The following is a 17047-nucleotide window of genomic DNA, read 5'->3' as shown; positions in this document are numbered from 1 at the left end:
CAGTTTCCCAGTTATTTACGTTGGTTTTTTCATTAAAGGTGATGAATTGAATGCAGGTGCACAGGTGCACACGTGGGTTATATAAAAATATTGGAAGTGTTCATCTTCTACGCTTCCCCTTAAATATGTCTGTCTGTCTTCACACTTGTTCTGGATTGTGTCCCACGCTTACAACGGTTTCAGTGCAGACGAAATAAAATAAGTGAGAGCAGTTTCAAGTACTTTACTTCTCAAACAGAATGATTATGGCACTTTATCTCAGTGAAAAGAGATGTACCTCGATTTGGGGGGGCATGTGAACTCTTAAGATTTCATGTAGAGACAATAAATTTTTGAAATGGGGTTCATTTTGGCATATGTTGACGCAATGGTTGGATTTTAAAATTCAAAATTACTTTTAATGCATATTGAAAGTCACGGTTGCCCATTCTTTCCATCATAGGAACTTTAAACAGTGTGCTTATACTCCTTTTGCATGATATTGTTTTTTTTTCCAACAAAGTGGCATTAGATAGCTTTAAAAATATCTGCTGCTACTGTGTAGCCATTAGGGATGAAATTTATCATGTTTGTTGCACAGACTGATTGAAATCATTAGGAATTTAAAAGCAGCCAATGTTCATTATTTCCGTTTTCTGAGTTGGGCCTTAACGCGGAGCTCACTCTGATTGCTTGTTACTTCCAGATACAAATCTCAGCCCACAGTGAATCTCAGATTCACAGAAAGAAAGTGGTAAACTGGGCTATGCAATGTTTGCATACGTTTACTGTTTTTATTACAATTATTGGATGCTTAATCGGAGATGGTGTGCAAATAAACATGGTACAACCCGGTTCATGTATTACATTCTCAATTGGGTGACGATTGCATGCATATCCGAGATGCGGACCAGATAGAGATTTCTCTCTACAAAGTAAGGTAAAGGTAAAGGGACCCCTGACCATCAGGTCCAGTCGTTTCCGACTCTGGGGTTGTGGCGCTCATCTCGCTCTATAGGCCGAGGGAGCCGGCGTTTGTCCGCAGACAGCTTCTGGGTCATGTGGCAAGCATGACAAAGCCGCTTCTGGCGAACCAGAGCCGTGCATGGAAATGCCGTTTACCTTCCCGCTGGAGCGGTACCTATTTATCTACTTGCACTTTGACGTGCTTTCGAACTGCTAGGTTGGCAGGAGCAGGGACCAAGCAATTGGAGCTCACCCCATTGCGGGGATTCAAACCGCCGACCTTCTGATCAGCAAGCCCTAGACTCTGTGGTTTAATCCACAGCGGCACGAGGCTTATGGTAAATTGGGATTCAAGTTTTTAACCCAGTGATTGTAATACTGAAACTGCCTAGAGAAGACAATCTGATCTTTGGTCTGGTCTCACTGAAGTGAGAAATCTGTTTCTGGGCTGTACAACTCAGGAGATTCACACACACACACACACACACACACACACAGCGCAATCTGAAGTAGAATACCCCAGACACAGGTTTACCAGTAGACCACAGTTTCAGTACACAGAAGCAGAAAACTGTGGCTTGCATCAACATGCGCTACATTTAGTACTACCTTTGCATGTATGTACAGGTATGTTTGTATATGTGTGTGTGAGAGAGAGCACATTAAAATGCCATTTTACATTGAAATTGTACTTGTGGCTTGCTTTTTTTCAGTTTCATGCTTCTTCATGCCTTATTCTGCTGCCTAGAGCTGCAATCCAATAAGCTTTCTTTTTTTAAAATATGTGATAAATAGTTTTATCTTGTGTAGCATTATAATAATCATCATAAACACACTCATTTATTTCAGATATTAAAAGTGTACTGGAAGCTGTTGGTTCAAATATCACAAGCTTTACTAAAATGCTTCCCATCCACAAGGTAATAGCAGACTTCACCCTATATCTTACTCAGGGTGAGACATACGTTCAAGAATATTTTCCCGTGGTGGAGCAGTATGATTTCTACAGGTACGTAATACTGTCTGGATATTGATGCGCAAAGGGCCACACTGCAGTTAGTGTGCCAGCTCACATCCACATCATACATTAAAACACTCTTGCACCACTTAACAGGCATGACTTCTCTCAAAGTATCCTGGGAAATGTAGTTTGTTAAAGGTGCTGAGAACTGTATCTGTGTGAAGAGTCTCTTAGCAACTCTCAGCACCCTTAACAAACTTTTTTCGCAATATTCTTAGGGGAAGCTGTGAGTCTTGTAAGTGGTAAAAATGCATAGTGTGAGCACTGAGGATTAACACCAGTAAAACTGATACTAAACAGGTGACTTGACGACGCAGCTATACCGCTGCAAATAAATTTTTTAAAGTGTGTTGTAAAATGCAATATACAAATGTGACACTAGATGGCGATGGTGAGCTATGGCAAATTCAATATATTTTTCAAAACTTTTTTTAAAAGCATTTTCACAGTGGTTTTTAATATGTGTGTAGATTCCACCTTATACACAGTGTGGTGAAAGTATCTAGTAGGGTTGTGGATTGGCTCTGTATGTATCCCAAATAACAAGGCAAATCTGGGTGTCTTAGGGAAGACTTGTGTGTTCCCAAATTGGATTGTGCTATGAACAAGATGTGTTGAAGCAGGTCAGGGAGTCCCCCTGAATAGCTTTCTTTCTTTGGTTTATCCAAATTTTTGGGAAGACACAACCTCCCTCCACCCCTCACTTTCCCCTTTTCTTTTCTGACAAATGAAACCTAGGTGACTGGGTAAATGCACATATCTTAATGAGGGTGTGGAAATCTTATTTTGGTGGATTTTTCCAGTGCAATCCAATCACAGTGATTAAGAAGTAGGGGGTGTTGAAGTAAATAAACAAAGTAGGTTCTGTCACCTTGTATATATTTTTCTTCTTCCCATCTCATTTTTGGGTGCAGGACTCCAATATAGGCTTTCTAAAGCTGGTTTGGGGCTAAATTAGAGTATTCCAGTACTAGAAATTGAAGGACGTACCAGTGACATGTTTTTTGAATGTTTAAATGTTTGCATGCCTTTATTTTCCAACACACAACTGCTTTCCAGCTTGTAGGTTTTCTTGTCTTTGATCTGTGTTTAAATTGCCCACTGCCGCGCATGTTAATGTCACATTTGTCTTTTTATTGATTTCTCTAGGTGGCTGTGTTGCTTAATTCTCTGCTGCATGGTGATATTGATCCTTGTATTTTATTACCTGGGATTGTTATGTGGTACCTGTGGTTATGACAAAAATGCCACTCCAACAACGAGAGGCTGTATCTCAAACACTGGAGGAAACTTCCTGATGGCGTGAGTCCTTATTGTTTGTTTCAGAATCTTCCCCAGCCTTATACTGTTTATAACATTAAGTGTCTCATATCAAATATAACTGATCTGTAGCAAAGATTCTATGAACGGAAAACAGAGACAGCGTATGTACTTTTGTAATGACAAGAAAAAATCTTTAATGAAAACATAAAAGAAAAGAATGTCACCAGATTAAGAGGGCTGCATTGACAAAATAAGTTTGGGGATGAAAGAAAGAAAGAAAGAAAGAAAGAAAGAAAGAAAGAAAGAAAGAAAGAAAGAAAGGGACCCCCGACCATTAGGTCCAGTCGTGCCCGACTCTGGGGTTGCGGCGCTCATCTTGCTTTATTGGCCGAGGGAGCCGGCGTACAGCTTCCGGGTCATGTGGCCAGCATGACTAAGCCGCTTCTGGCGAACCAGAGCAGCGCACGGAAACGCCGTTTACCTTCCTGCTGGAGCAGTACCTATTTATCTACTTGCACGTTGACGTGCTTTCAAATTGCTAGGTTGTCAGGAGCAGGGACCAAGCAACGGGAGCTCACCCCATTGCGGGGATTCGGACCGCCGACCTTCTGATCGGCAAGCCCTAGGCTCAGTGGTTTAACCCACAGCGCCACCCGCTATTTATACAGACCTAAACATGTCACATGTAAATGTGACCAATATTTGCTTGCAGGCAATTGTACCGTACAGGTATGCTTGTCCGAGAACTTCAGGTAACTGCTCCATGAACACTTGGTGAGAAAACCAAGTTTGCTGCTGTGTGATGTATGAAGGGGCCCTTAATTAGATGTGAAGAATTAGAAGAAAAAGGGGGAGGGGGAGATTAGGAAAAGTTCTATAGTGTCTGATCTGGCTAATGTCTTTGATAGAGAAAAGAATATTGATTCCTATAGCTGTGATGAAACTGCCTTTGGCAGCAAGCAACTATTTTTAAACCATCCTGGGAACTGAAGACTTCAAAAAAATCTAATGCTAATTAGGGTATAAAAGGAGAGTTTCACTGCAGTCTCTAAAGCAAACCTGTTTGAAGCAGGCGTTTCAAAATCCATCTGAAGTCTCAAAGGAGGAAATCGAAAAGCGGGTAGAGGAGAGAACTTTTAAGCTGTTCCTCAAAGATTATTCTAATGCTTTCCTCCACCCTGAGGGGGTCCACTTATGGGAAAGTACTAAGGCTGCGATCCTAACCCCATTTACCTGGGATTAAGCCCCACTGAATTGTGTGGGACTTACTTCTCAGTAGACATGGCTAGAATTGCACTGTCTTCTTCACTTCTTCACCCATGGGGTCACGAAGAGTCGGACACGACTGAACGACTGGACAACAACAACTTCACTTGAAAGGACAGATTGCCGCCGATTCCAACCCATAGTCTGGAAGTTCTTGGTTCCTGTTACTTGAATTATATACACAAAGTATCAAATGTGACAGTAATAATAGTACAACAAAACAAAACAAAACAACAACACCACAAACTGGCTAGTAAGTATAAAACCAAATTTACTGGAATAATAGCTAGAATAGAGATAGGCTAATAACCATTCAAACAACAAACATACTAAGGTGCCATGTGCAAGTCAAGAAGTGGAAATACTGTAAACATGGAATGGATATATGTACAACTCTATCTTAACAAATTACGTGTACAGTCAGCGTTATACAGACTGGATTTGTGAACCGTTCAACAAGTAGCATACTGGTAAATCCAATCGCGGAACGGCAACCCAGTGCCGTCACAACGGTAAGGGTAGCACATAGGAGAATATAAAAAAAAGTTGTTCAGAGCTGAACTAGATGAAATGTTCTTCAATGGGTCTTGAGTTGGAAACACAAAGCCGTCTGCATGGATCAATCACAGGAAGGCAAATCAAAGCCACCACCTTTAAGGTGTTGTTGTTGTTGTTCAGTCGTTCAGTCGTGTCCGACTCTTCGTGACCCCATGGACCAGAGCACGCCAGGCACCCCTGTCTTTCACTGCCTCCCGCAGTTTGGCCAAACTCATGCCAGTCACTTCGAGAACACTGTTCAACCATCTTGTCATCTGTTGTCCCCTTCTCCTTGTGCCCTCCATCTTTCCCAACACCAGGGTCTTTTCCAGGGAGTCTTCTCTTCTCATGAGGTGGCCAAAGTATTGGAGCCTCAGCTTCAGGATCTATCCTTCCAGTGAGCACTGAGAGCTGATTTCTTTAAGGATGGATATTGTTATGTACTGAGTTGAATAGGATCCAAACTGCAGCAGTCTGATTGGTCCTAGAACAATAGGATTGAGATTGCAGCAGTCTGACTGGTCCCAGAACAATAGGATTGAGATTGCAGCAGTCTGATTGGCCCCAGAACAATAGGATTGAGATTGCAGCAGTCTGATTGGTCTGCAGGAGCCACCCAATCCAGCTCCAGGTGGAAGTGAATCCACACTCTGATTGGCATACAGGAGTATCCCGGAATTAGCCAATCACGTGGGGCCCATTGTGTAAATAGTGTATATAAAGCAAACGTTTTGGGGGAACTGCATTCCTCACTACTATGAGCTGAATAAAGAGCATGAAAGTCACACTGGACTCCGAGTATCTTTCACTGGCGACGAAGGTGGGATCCCGCTGAGCTGACTGCCACACACAGCACCGCAGCAACGCCACCTGCCGCACAGCTGCCTTGCACCGTGGATCCAGGCTTCAGCTCCGGGTCCCAAGGAACTCAAGATGGCAACGGACAGCAGCTTCTCGCCGTTCAACCCAGCATCAGGAGACTGGGAAGGATACGCCACCCGTTTCACCTTTCTTCTAGAAGCTAAAGGGGTCACCAACGATGCCAAGAAGAGGGCGATATTCTTCAGCGTCTGCTGAGAGGAGACATTCGAAATCGCCCGGGCTCTCCTTGCGCCTGATGATGTCGCTACCGTTCCTTACAAAACAATAGTGGAACGGCTGAAGCGGCACTTCTCGCCACAGCCCTCGGTGGTGGCTCGTCGAAATGCCTTCTATGCAAAGCGGCAAGCCCCTGGGGAAACCATAACGGGGTTTGTGACCTCCCTCTGCCAAGCCGCTCGGTTCTGCAACTTCTCAGAGTTGGAGAACATGCTGCGTGACCGCCTCGTCGGTGGCCTGAGGGACGAGAAGCTGCAACGACGCCTCTATGCCAAGAAGGACCTAACGTTCCAGGTCGCTCTGGAGGAGGCCCTGGCAACAGAAGCCGCCGAGAGGTCAATGCAAGAGGCACGGCCAAGCGTGCCGTCCCAACCAGCTGGACCCCACAGTACGACCTGTCAGGCTCAAGGCCCGCCGGGTCCCGTTTGCCCTGAAACCCCGTATAGACGAGGAATTGGACCGGCTCGTGGAGCAAGGAGTGCTGGAGCCTGTGCCTAATGCCACCTGGGAAACCCCGATCGTCACACCCGTCAAGCCTAATGGTTCGGTCCGCATCTGCGCAGACTACAAATGTACCATAAACAAGGCCCTCATGGCCCATGCATACCCAGTGCCAGTGGTCAGCCATGTCCTCGCCACCCTGGCTGGGTCAATTTTTTTTGGCAAGCTGGACCTGGCCCAAGCCTATCAACAGCTGCCAGTAGATGAAGCCACAGCAGAGGCACAGACGATTGTGATGCACAGGGGAGCGTTCAAGGTAAAGCGGCTGCAATTCGGTGTCAGCGTGGCACCAGGCATATTCCAGAATCTAATGGACTCGCTGCTTAAAGGGATTCCTGGCGTCACCCCCTTCTTCGATGATGTGTTGATTGCCGGGCCCACGGCAGAGGAGTTTGAGGACCGCCTTCGCACCGTTCTGCACCGTTTCCAGACGGCGGGTCTCAAGGTGAAGCGGGAAAAGTGTCTACTAGGAGTGCCTCAGGTGGACTTTCTGGGATTTATGGTGGATGCAGAAGGGGTCCACCCGACTGGGGACAAGGTACGGGCCATTTGTGATGCCCCAGCACCCAAGGGCAAGACTGAACTTCAGGCCTTCTTGGGGCTATTGAACTTTTACCATGCCTTCCTTCCCCATAAGGCAGCAGTAGCAGAGCCCCTACACAGACTCCTGGACAAGCGGGCCCCTTGGGTGTGGGGCCAGCGCCAGGAGGCCGCATTCCAGGCAGTCAAGGACTTGCTCGTCTCAAACTCGGTCTTGGCACACTTCGACGAGAGGCTGCCGGTGGTGCTAGCATGCGACGCCTCACCCTACGGCATCGGCGCCGTCCTTGGACACCAACTCCCAGATGGAAGAGAGGTGCCAGTGGCATACTTTTCCCAGACACTCACCGCAGCTGAGCGGAACTACTCGCAAATCGACAAGGAAGGTCTGGCAATCGTGAAGGGAGTAAAAAAATTCCATGATTTCTTGTACGGGCGGCCCTTTACCGTGGTGACTGATCACAAGCCGTTGCTTGGTTTGTTTGCCCCCGAAAAGCAGACCCCCCAAGTGCTGTCTCCTCGCGTCCTCAGGTGGTCAATTTTCCTTGCCGGCTACCAGTATGCACTGATTCACCGCCCTGGGAAAGCGATGGGCCACGCAGACGCCCTCAGCAGGCTACCACTACCAGAGACAGGCCCCGACCCAGCACCCGCACAAGAGGTTATGAGCCTGGAGCTGCTTCCCGACCGCCCTATTCAGGCACAAGAAGTTGCACACCATTCCAAGAAAGATAGGGTCATCTCCCGGGTCCTGGACTGGGTGTGGAGGGGATGGCCCAGCAGCAGCCCCGGGCCAGAATTCGCTGGCTACACAACCCGTAAACATGAACTGTCGGCCCACAAGGGGTGCCTGTTATGGGGAAGCAGGGTCGTCGTTCCTGAGCCCCTTCGCAAAAGGGTCCTTGCAGCCCTACACGAGACACACCCAGGGGTAGTGAGAATGAAGGCCCTCGCCAGGAGTTATGTATGGTGGCCAGGGATTGATGGAGAGATAGAGACCTGGGTCAAACACTGCCAGGCCTGCCAAGAATCCCGCCCAGATCCTCCAAGGTCCCCAGTGCAGTCCTGGGAGTCCGCCCGAGCACCATGGTCACGCCTGCACATGGACTTCGCAGGCCCCTTCCAGGGGAAAACATTCTTCATAGTGGTGGACTCCTACACCAAATGGCTGGAAGTCGCACTGGTACCATCCACTTCTACATCCGCAGCCATCCGGGTACTACGCAGGCTGTTTGCAACCCATGGACTCCCTGACACTCTCGTCTCAGACAACGGAACCGCATTTACGTCAGAAGAATTCCAGACCTTCACAGCGCAGAATGCCATCCGCCACATCCGCTCAGCACCATTCCACCCTGCCACCAATGGCCAAGCAGAGCGCATGGTGCGGACCACCAAGGACACCCTACGCCGCATGACGCAAGGGGACTGGGAGTACCGCCTTGCCACATTCCTTCTAGCACAGCACAGCACCCCCAGCTCAACGACTGGCCGGAGCCCCACTGAACTACTAATGGGCCGGCGTCTCGCAATCAGACTGGACCGCCTCCACCCCGACAGAGCTCAGGATGAGGTAGTGGTGGGTGAAGGCAGGAACCCCCGGACCTTTGTGGCCCAGGATCCAGTGTACGCAAAGAATTTTGGGGCAGGCCCGGCATGGGTACCCGCTACAGTCACCAGGGTGACGGGCCCCGTGTCATACGAGGTGCTAACAGAGGGGGGGCAATGCTGGCGCCGCCACTGCGACCAGCTACGACGACGATTCCCAGGAAAAAACCAGGAGGAGGACAGGTCAGAGGAGTCCCAAGGGAACAGTGGGGCATTGAGACCCGTAGAGCAGGAGGGGCCGGCAGGGGAGGCAGAATCAGTAAATACTGAGAGGACCCGCGAGGCCGAAAGGGCACCGGAACCAGAGCCACGACAGAGCGAGCTGGTTGCGCCAGACCAAACAGCCCCATCACAACCAGCAGCCTTGGAACACGAGCCAGAACCAGAACCCCTGACCAGGGAAAAGCCCAGGCCGCAACGCACACGTAGGCGGCCAGCGTACCTTGAGGACTATGGATGCAACCTCCCAGGCAGGACTGGAACTTAGAGGGGAGGGGTGTTATGTACTGAGTTGAATAGGATCCAAACTGCAGCAGTCTGATTGGTCCTAGAACAATAGGATTGAGATTGCAGCAGTCTGACTGGTCCCAGAACAATAGGATTGAGATTGCAGCAGTCTGATTGGCCCCAGAACAATAGGATTGAGATTGCAGCAGTCTGATTGGTCTGCAGGAGCCACCCAATCCAGCTCCAGGTGGAAGTGAATCCACACTCTGATTGGCATACAGGAGTATCCCGGAATTAGCCAATCACGTGGGGCCCATTGTGTAAATAGTGTATATAAAGCAAACGTTTTGGGGGAACTGCATTCCTCACTACTATGAGCTGAATAAAGAGCATGAAAGTCACACTGGACTCCGAGTATCTTTCAGATATGTTTGATCTTTTTGCAGTCCATGGGACTCTCAAGAGTCTTCTCCAGCACCATAATTCAAAAGCATCAATTCTTCGGCGACCAGCCTTCTTGATGGTCCAGCTCTCACTTCCATACCTCACTACTGGGAAAACCATAGCTTTAACTATACGGACCTTTGTTATAGAGTTGTACATTTATCCATTCCATGTTTACAGTATCTCCAGGTCTTCCTTGCACATGGCACCTTAGTATGTTTGAATGGTTACTAGCCTATCTCTATTCTAGCTATTATTCCTATTACTTGAAAGCTACGCTTGCCCCCAACGTTCTGATTTGCCTCCGTTTTTTCACAAATTCTCACCACAGTTGACACCCTTCCCCAAACTGGAATGGGTCTCTGTGTGTGATAGATACAACAAACACTTGCTTGTGTGAGCTTATATGAACAGCAATCTTTGCTAGGAATGCTACGGTATAAATTTGTGTGCCCTGCTTGTTTTATTATGAATCACTTTGCTTGTCTTTGTTTTCCTTGTCACGATTCTCTTTCAGTAAGTTGATTTTATTTGGTCCTTTTCAATTGGCTCTTAAACTAACTCATAAGATGTATTCTTATTTTTCCCCTTCTTTTGTTTCAGCGGAGTTGGATTCAGTTTTCTTTTCTCCTGGGTTCTGATGCTAATAGTAGTGGTCACTTTCATCACGGGAGGAAATGTGGAGAAGCTTGTTTGTGAACCGTTTGAAGACAGGAGTTTATTCAAAGTAAGGTTCCTCATATCGAGGCCATTAAGTGATCAACAACAATGAGAAAACACACTGAAGTCAGTATTGCCTTAGATAGCATAACTTCACTGTTTACCTACACTGCTTAGGACCCTCGTACCTAAGGGACTGCCTCTCCTGGTATGTCCCGTGTAGGACCTTAAGGTCCTCAAATAATAATCTTTTGGAGGTCCCGAGCAACAAAGATGCTAGGTTGGCCTCAACTAGGGCCAGGGCTTTCTCAGTATTGGCCCCGACTTGGTGGAACAGTCTATCACAAGAGACCAGGGCCCTGCGGGATTTGGCATCTTTCCGCAGGGCCTGCAAGACGGAGCTGTTCCACCTGGCCTTTGGGCTGGTTTCTGTTTGATACTTATGCTTCATTCTTTTATTGGTGGCCAATTGGAAATGAGACTGCAGTTTTAATTTTGAATTTTGAATTTGTATTTTAATCTGTATTTTAAATTGATTGTTTTTATGTTTTTGCTGTGATTTTAATTAGTGTTAGCCGCCCTGTGCCCGGTTTTTGGCTGGGAAGGGTAGGGTATAAATAAAAATTATTATTATTAGATAACCATTTATATTTACATAGTGCTGTTTTTTGCTTAAAGCACTTCTTCTACGTCTTGTTTTCCCATCAGCAGCCCTTATAGGATAGATTAGTACTATTATCCCCCTGTTGCAGTTTGGTGAATGGACCCGTGTGTGTGTGTGTGTGTGTGTGTGTGTTGTTCCTAGTAGAGGTGAGATCTGAACTTGGACTTCCAGGTTCCTAGTTCAGTCTCTTTACAGCATCCCTCAGCTGCTGTCAACTCAGAAGTTAGTCTCACTGAATTCAGTGGACCCTTACTCCTGTGTAAGTGGGTATAGGATTGTAGCCTCGTCATCTTATACCATCATCATAGTATAATCTGGTATAAGATGCTTCCTGTGTCCCTAATTGGTTTCTAACTGGCCTCAATGCACATCTTAATGACTATAATCTAGTCACTGTCAATTCTAGGTCACACTTAGGATACAGAACAGTGAAGTCTGGGCTACAAAATAAATCTAGATCAATAACACATTCCAGAAGGGTTGTTATGGATTGTGTCCAAAAGATGCATTGTTTAAAAGTGCCAGTACAGATCATATGACTGGTTATAATTTTAAATGGGGCCAAATACAACCAAAACTGAATTTCAAAAGAAGTCTTCTTTCAGGTCAGCTGAGGACAATTCAAAAAATTACATTTCTCCAGATCTCCAAGTCCATTCTGTCGTTTGTAGATCCTTTCCCACTTTTTTCACAAAAGTTTGGGGAAGGTCAACAGCAAAGAATAAATTAGACTTACTAGACTTTTCACCTAAGGTGAGGGTTTTCTCTTTCTTAAATTGTTAAATTTCCTAATATATAAAAAAATTAAAAAATTTGTCCAGTAGCATCTTAGAGACCAACTAAGTTTGTTCTTGGTATAAGCTTTCGTGTGCATGGACATATATATATATATATATATATATATATATATATATATATATATATATAGACTGCGTCAGACCAACACGGCTACCTGCCTGTTAAATTTCCTAAGCAACAATAAAATGTGTCTCACTTGGACATAGCAAAGTCTTGCTGCTGTCATGGTCTTCATATCATTTAATACTTCTCATCTCCTAAGACATTATTATTTTTAATGAGTTCCTAATCAGTCTAAATTAGGTGATCAGGTTATAGAAAAGGAGTGTGTTGCCTATTTGTTTATAAAAGTTTGCAGCCTCGGTGCTAAAACCAAATTCAGGATTGGTTTAAGTCTATAACCAGGCCTTAAGACATGAATAGATTGTGCATGCTTTCTCTAACCTTAAGGTCCATGGCTTTTCTTGAAACCAAATTAGACTCAAGAAGTCACATGAGATGCTCTCAGAATTGCGATGTGGAGAAAAAGAACATTGGTTTTTTTCGTTGTGTTCCAGGTTTTGGATACGCCATATTTGCTGAATCAGCAGCTGAAATACTATCTTTCTGCAATCATTTTAAAAAATCCAAACATTAACTTGACGTTTGAAAAAGTTTACAGGTAACTCTGCACGTATTATGATATAAACAAATGCAGTTATGGCTTATTTGAAATTTTGCACTGCTACATGATTGAAGCTAGTAGACTAAACTGAGGTTTACATGTTTCAGAATGTCACTAAAACTGCCTTTTTGTGAGACCTCCTCTTTTCCTGTCTGGGGCTTCAACTCTCTCTCCGTATCATTTATTTTGTTATCACCAGGCTGGGCACTGTTTTCCTTTTGAGAACCAGTGTGGTGTAGTGGTTAAGAGTGATAGTCTCGTAATCTGGGGAACCGGGTTCGCGTCTCCGCTCCTCCGCATGCAGCTGCTGGGTGACCTTGTACTAGTCACACTTCTTTGAAGTCTCTCAGCCCCACTCACCTCACAGAGTGTTTGTTGTGGGGGAGGAAGGGAAAGGAGAATGCTAGCCACTTTGAGACTCCTTCGGGTAGTGATAAAGCGGGATATCAAATCCAAACTCTTCTTCTTCTTCTTTTGGGGGAAGACAGAGGCAAAGCAGGTGTTGAGCAGTTCCACCTTTCCTCTGTCACCCAATAGTATTTCACTGGCTTCTCCATGCAGATTACCTACTACTTACTTGTTCTTCCTCTGACTTCAAACATAGACAAAAAGCCACCATTATTAACCTCTTTTTGCAAGTCTGGACTCGTTCTGAGCTTTAGCCCACCTGACCTCCCTTCAACTGTTGGCTGCTTGTGTATCCTCCTCCTTTGTGATCTTCCATTCTGAAATATACTCGGAGTCAAGTGTGAATTTCATGCTCTTTATTCAGCTCATAGTAGTGAGGAATGTAGTTTCCCCAAAACGTTTGCTTTATATACACTATTTACACAATGGGCCCCACTTGATTGGCTAATTCCGGGATACTCCTGTATGCCAATCGGAGTGCGGATTCACTTCCACCTGGAGCTGGATTGGGTGGCTCCTGCGGACCAATCAGACTGCTGCAATCTCAATCCTATTGTTCTGGGACCAGTCAGACTGCTGCAATCTCAATCCTATTGTTCTAGGACCAATCAGCCTGCTGCAGTTTGGATCCTATTCAACTCAGTACATAACACATTCCTTATACATGGCCCCTTTAAATCTCTGCTCTCTCTCACACACACACACAAAAGGAAGAAAAACCAGTCAAGTGCATTTAAGTCAGAAGAGTGTATCAATAATAAAAAACAGATTTATTGCCGAATCTGATTGCCTCATATTGTTTCAATATAAATTAGTAAGACTCCTCCAGGTTTAGATGGGAATAAGCAAGGACAGAAAAATCGGGGGGGGGGTACGGGGGTGGGGAGTCTGTAGTAGACTGAAAGGAAGTCTAAGAAAATACTGGTTTTTCCCATAATGACTGCTTCGGTGCTTTTTTTTTAAAGTTGAATTCTTAAAAAAAAAAAATGTGCCCCTACTTTGTGGTGCCCTAAGCACATGCGTAAACTGCCTCGTGGGTAAGTGATTAACTCCTTTCTGTTTCAGAAGAGGTGGTATATGGGTTTTCCAGGGAGATCTGGTTGGGGATGTTTGCGAAGCACAAGTGTTTCTTGGCCACCTAGAAATAGTTCTCAAGGACACTATTATTTCTGACAAGTTCATTTGCATATCTGGCATACTTATCTAAAAAGGGGGGTTTTTGATGGCAAATGTTGCCAGCTATTTTTGTTAACCTGCTGGTGTTTATTTTACATGTGTCTTCAGTGATTGCAAGGAAAACAAGGGCATTTATACCACCCTGCACCTGGAAAACCTTTTCAACATCCATGAAATTCTGAATGTTAGCATGGTAAGTTAATATCGACAGTGAGCATAACCTATAGTATAATGGGTTTCAGGTAGGTAGCCGTGTTGGTCTGCCGTAGTCAAAACAAAATAAAAAATAAAAAAAATCCTTCCAGTAGCACCTTAAGACAGTGTTTTTCAACCACTGTTCCGCGGCACACTAGTGTGCCTCGAGATGTTGCCTGGTGTGCCGTGGGAAAAATTTGAAAAATTCAAGAGAATTACTTTATATATAGTCAATATAGGCACAGAGTTAATTTTTTTAACATTTTCTAATGGTGGTGTGCCTCGTGATTTTTTTCATGAAACAAGTGTGCCTTTGCCCAAAAAAGGTTGAAAAACACTGCCTTAAGAGACTAAGTTTGTTCTTGGTATGAGCTTTCGTGTGCATGCACACTTCTTCAGATACATGCATGCACACGAAAGCTCATACCAAGAACAAACTTAGTTGGTCTCTAAGGTGCTACTGGAAGGAATTTTTTTATTTTTTATTTTGTTTTGACTATAGTATAATGGGTACTTTAGTACTGAATGTCTGCAATCATCTTTTAAAAATAAATAAATTATGGCCTACCTGGATTTAGTTTACTTGTTCAGCCCGCCCACCCATCCACTCCCCAGCTGACTTGTAACTTTTGCTGCCCCCTCTGGTTGAGCTGAGTGCCATTTGCATATTGATGAAAAATCAGCCCAAGCCAGCAGATCAGGGGCAGGAAACCTCATTCAGCCCAAGTGGCCTTCCTTCCTTCCTGGACTGCTTTCCAGGGGCTGTAGCAGATGCGGCCAGAGCCGAAAGTGTGTGGGTCAATGGATGTGACTTTTACTTCTGCGCAGCACTTACCTGTCCTTCAGGACAAACCCTGCATCATCTCAGCCCAAGGGCACATTCCAGCCAGGCAAAATCACTCAAAGGTTCAGAGGTGTGGGCTAGGGAGATAGAGGCCAGAGACAGACCCAAAGGCTCGCGGGAGAGGTTCCCTACTAGAGGACCTCTAGAGCAGGGGTCAGCAAACTTTTTCAGCAGGGGGCCGGTCCACTGTCCCTCAGACCTTGTGGGGGGGCGGAATATATTTTGGAAAAAAATATATATGAACTATTTCCTATGCCCCACATATAACCCAGAGATGCCTTTTAAATAAAAGCACACATTCTACTCACGTAAAAACACCAGGCAGGCTCCACAAATAACCCCGAGATGCATTTTAAATAAAAGGAGGCATTCTACTCATGTAAAAACATTCTGATTCCCGGACTGGCCGTGGGCCGGATTTAGAAAGCGTTTGGGCTGGATCTGGCCCCCGGGCCTTAGTTTGCCTACCCATGCTCTCTAAAGGACCTAATTCAGTGGTTTCCTGCATGTATAGAAAATAATGGAAGACAAGTTGGAACTCTGTTGGAACTCTACAGCCCAGAGGCCAATATCCTCCCAGAACACCCCCCTTTTTTTTGGAGAACAGCCTTCCAGGCAGCAGTGGAACCACTGAAATACAGGGTTTTTCAAGCACACCCCCTTCAAATAACTCAAAAGCAGGGGTGTAGCAAGGGGGGGTGGGGCTGGCCGCCCCAAGTTCCAGGGGAGGGGGGTGCCACTTTGGCCGCCCCCCCTCACCCCGCCCCGCTGGGCGGGCCCCGAATGGGGGCATGTCACCTTTTCCCCCTTCCAGCGGCTATTTTTCGGCGCAAGGGGCGGGGCAGTGAGGAGGGGGCGTCAAGCTTGTCGCTGGCATTACACCCCCTCCTTGCACAGAAAAAAAGCCGCTGGAAGGGGGAAAGGGGGAGGCAAAGCAGGGGCTTGAACGCGCCTGCTCTGCTTCCCTTCCCCCCCCCCCAGTGGTTTTTTCGGCAGGGGTGGGCCAGCGAGGAGGGGGCGTCACGCTTGTCCCTGGCATGACGCCCCCTCCTCGCTGGCCCACCTCCCCACCGAAAAAACCACTGGGAGGGGGGGAAAGGGAAGCAGAGCAGGCGCGTTCAAGCCCCTGCTTTGCCTCCCCCTTTCCCCCTTTCAGCGGCTTTTTTTCTGTGCGAGGGGCAGGCCAGCGAGGAGGTGGTGTCATGCCAGGGAGAAAACGTGACGCCCCCTACTCGCTGGCCCGCCCCTCGCGCCGGAAAAAGTCGCGGAAAGGGGTAAATTCCCCCTTTCAGCGGCATCCACGTGCGCCGCGATGTCACGACGCACGCGCCGTGCCCCTCCCCAAGGGGGGTGCCTCTGCGCCGCCGACGCCACCCCCAGCAGCACAGCGGCTTGCTACGCCCCTGCTCAAAAGGACACCCGTAAATCCAGCAGGGTCACATTTCCCCACTGTCCACCATCCTGTGTTAGTCGTCCGCCAGAGCCACCGAAAGAAACACACTTCCTTCTTTCGCCCGTCCCACACTTTCCCTCTGCAGTGCGAATGCACACACAATGTTGTTCCTGGATTACCAGGCCAAAGAGGAGGGAGCGGGGGGAAGCCTAAGGGGTGCAATGGACTGCTCAACCAAGCAGCACTCTCTTCCCAGCTGCTGCTTTTTCTCCAGAAAGCAAGATGATCCCCAGACTTCTCTGTGTTGCCGAGAGTCTTCTTCTGCCTTGTGGTGGTTGCCTGTTAGTCTACTGAGTGCAAAACAGGTGTTAAAAAATGGTACACACAGAATCTATTGGCTTACTGCATCAAGGCAGCTATAACTGGGCACCATTTAAAGCAGGCATGTCCAGAGTCTGTTCTGGGGGGGGGGCTAATCCGGCCCGCCAGTCGATTTAATCCGGCCCCCCGTGGCAGTATATGTCCTGGGGTAAAATCCTAAAAAAAGCCCAACAACTTCGGGGTAAACTTCAATC

General features: G+C 46.6%; 1 protein-coding gene across 1 annotated transcript in view; it reads left to right on the top strand.

Annotated features, from left to right (window-relative positions):
- The window catches only part of PROM1 (prominin 1), a 104096-nt gene that overhangs the window by 64553 nt on the left and 22496 nt on the right, over positions 1 to 17047 (top strand). Inside the window, 5 exon segments of the mRNA XM_033160361.1 lie at positions 1795 to 1954; positions 3116 to 3268; positions 10274 to 10397; positions 12350 to 12453; positions 14149 to 14233. Coding sequence (XP_033016252.1) covers positions 1795 to 1954; positions 3116 to 3268; positions 10274 to 10397; positions 12350 to 12453; positions 14149 to 14233 — 626 coding nt within the window.

This window comes from Lacerta agilis, chromosome 9 (assembly GCF_009819535.1).
Source record: "Lacerta agilis isolate rLacAgi1 chromosome 9, rLacAgi1.pri, whole genome shotgun sequence".
Taxonomy (NCBI): domain Eukaryota; kingdom Metazoa; phylum Chordata; class Lepidosauria; order Squamata; family Lacertidae; genus Lacerta; species Lacerta agilis.
Note: the sequence above shows the minus strand (reverse complement) of the source record. Positions and strands in the feature narration are given on the sequence as shown.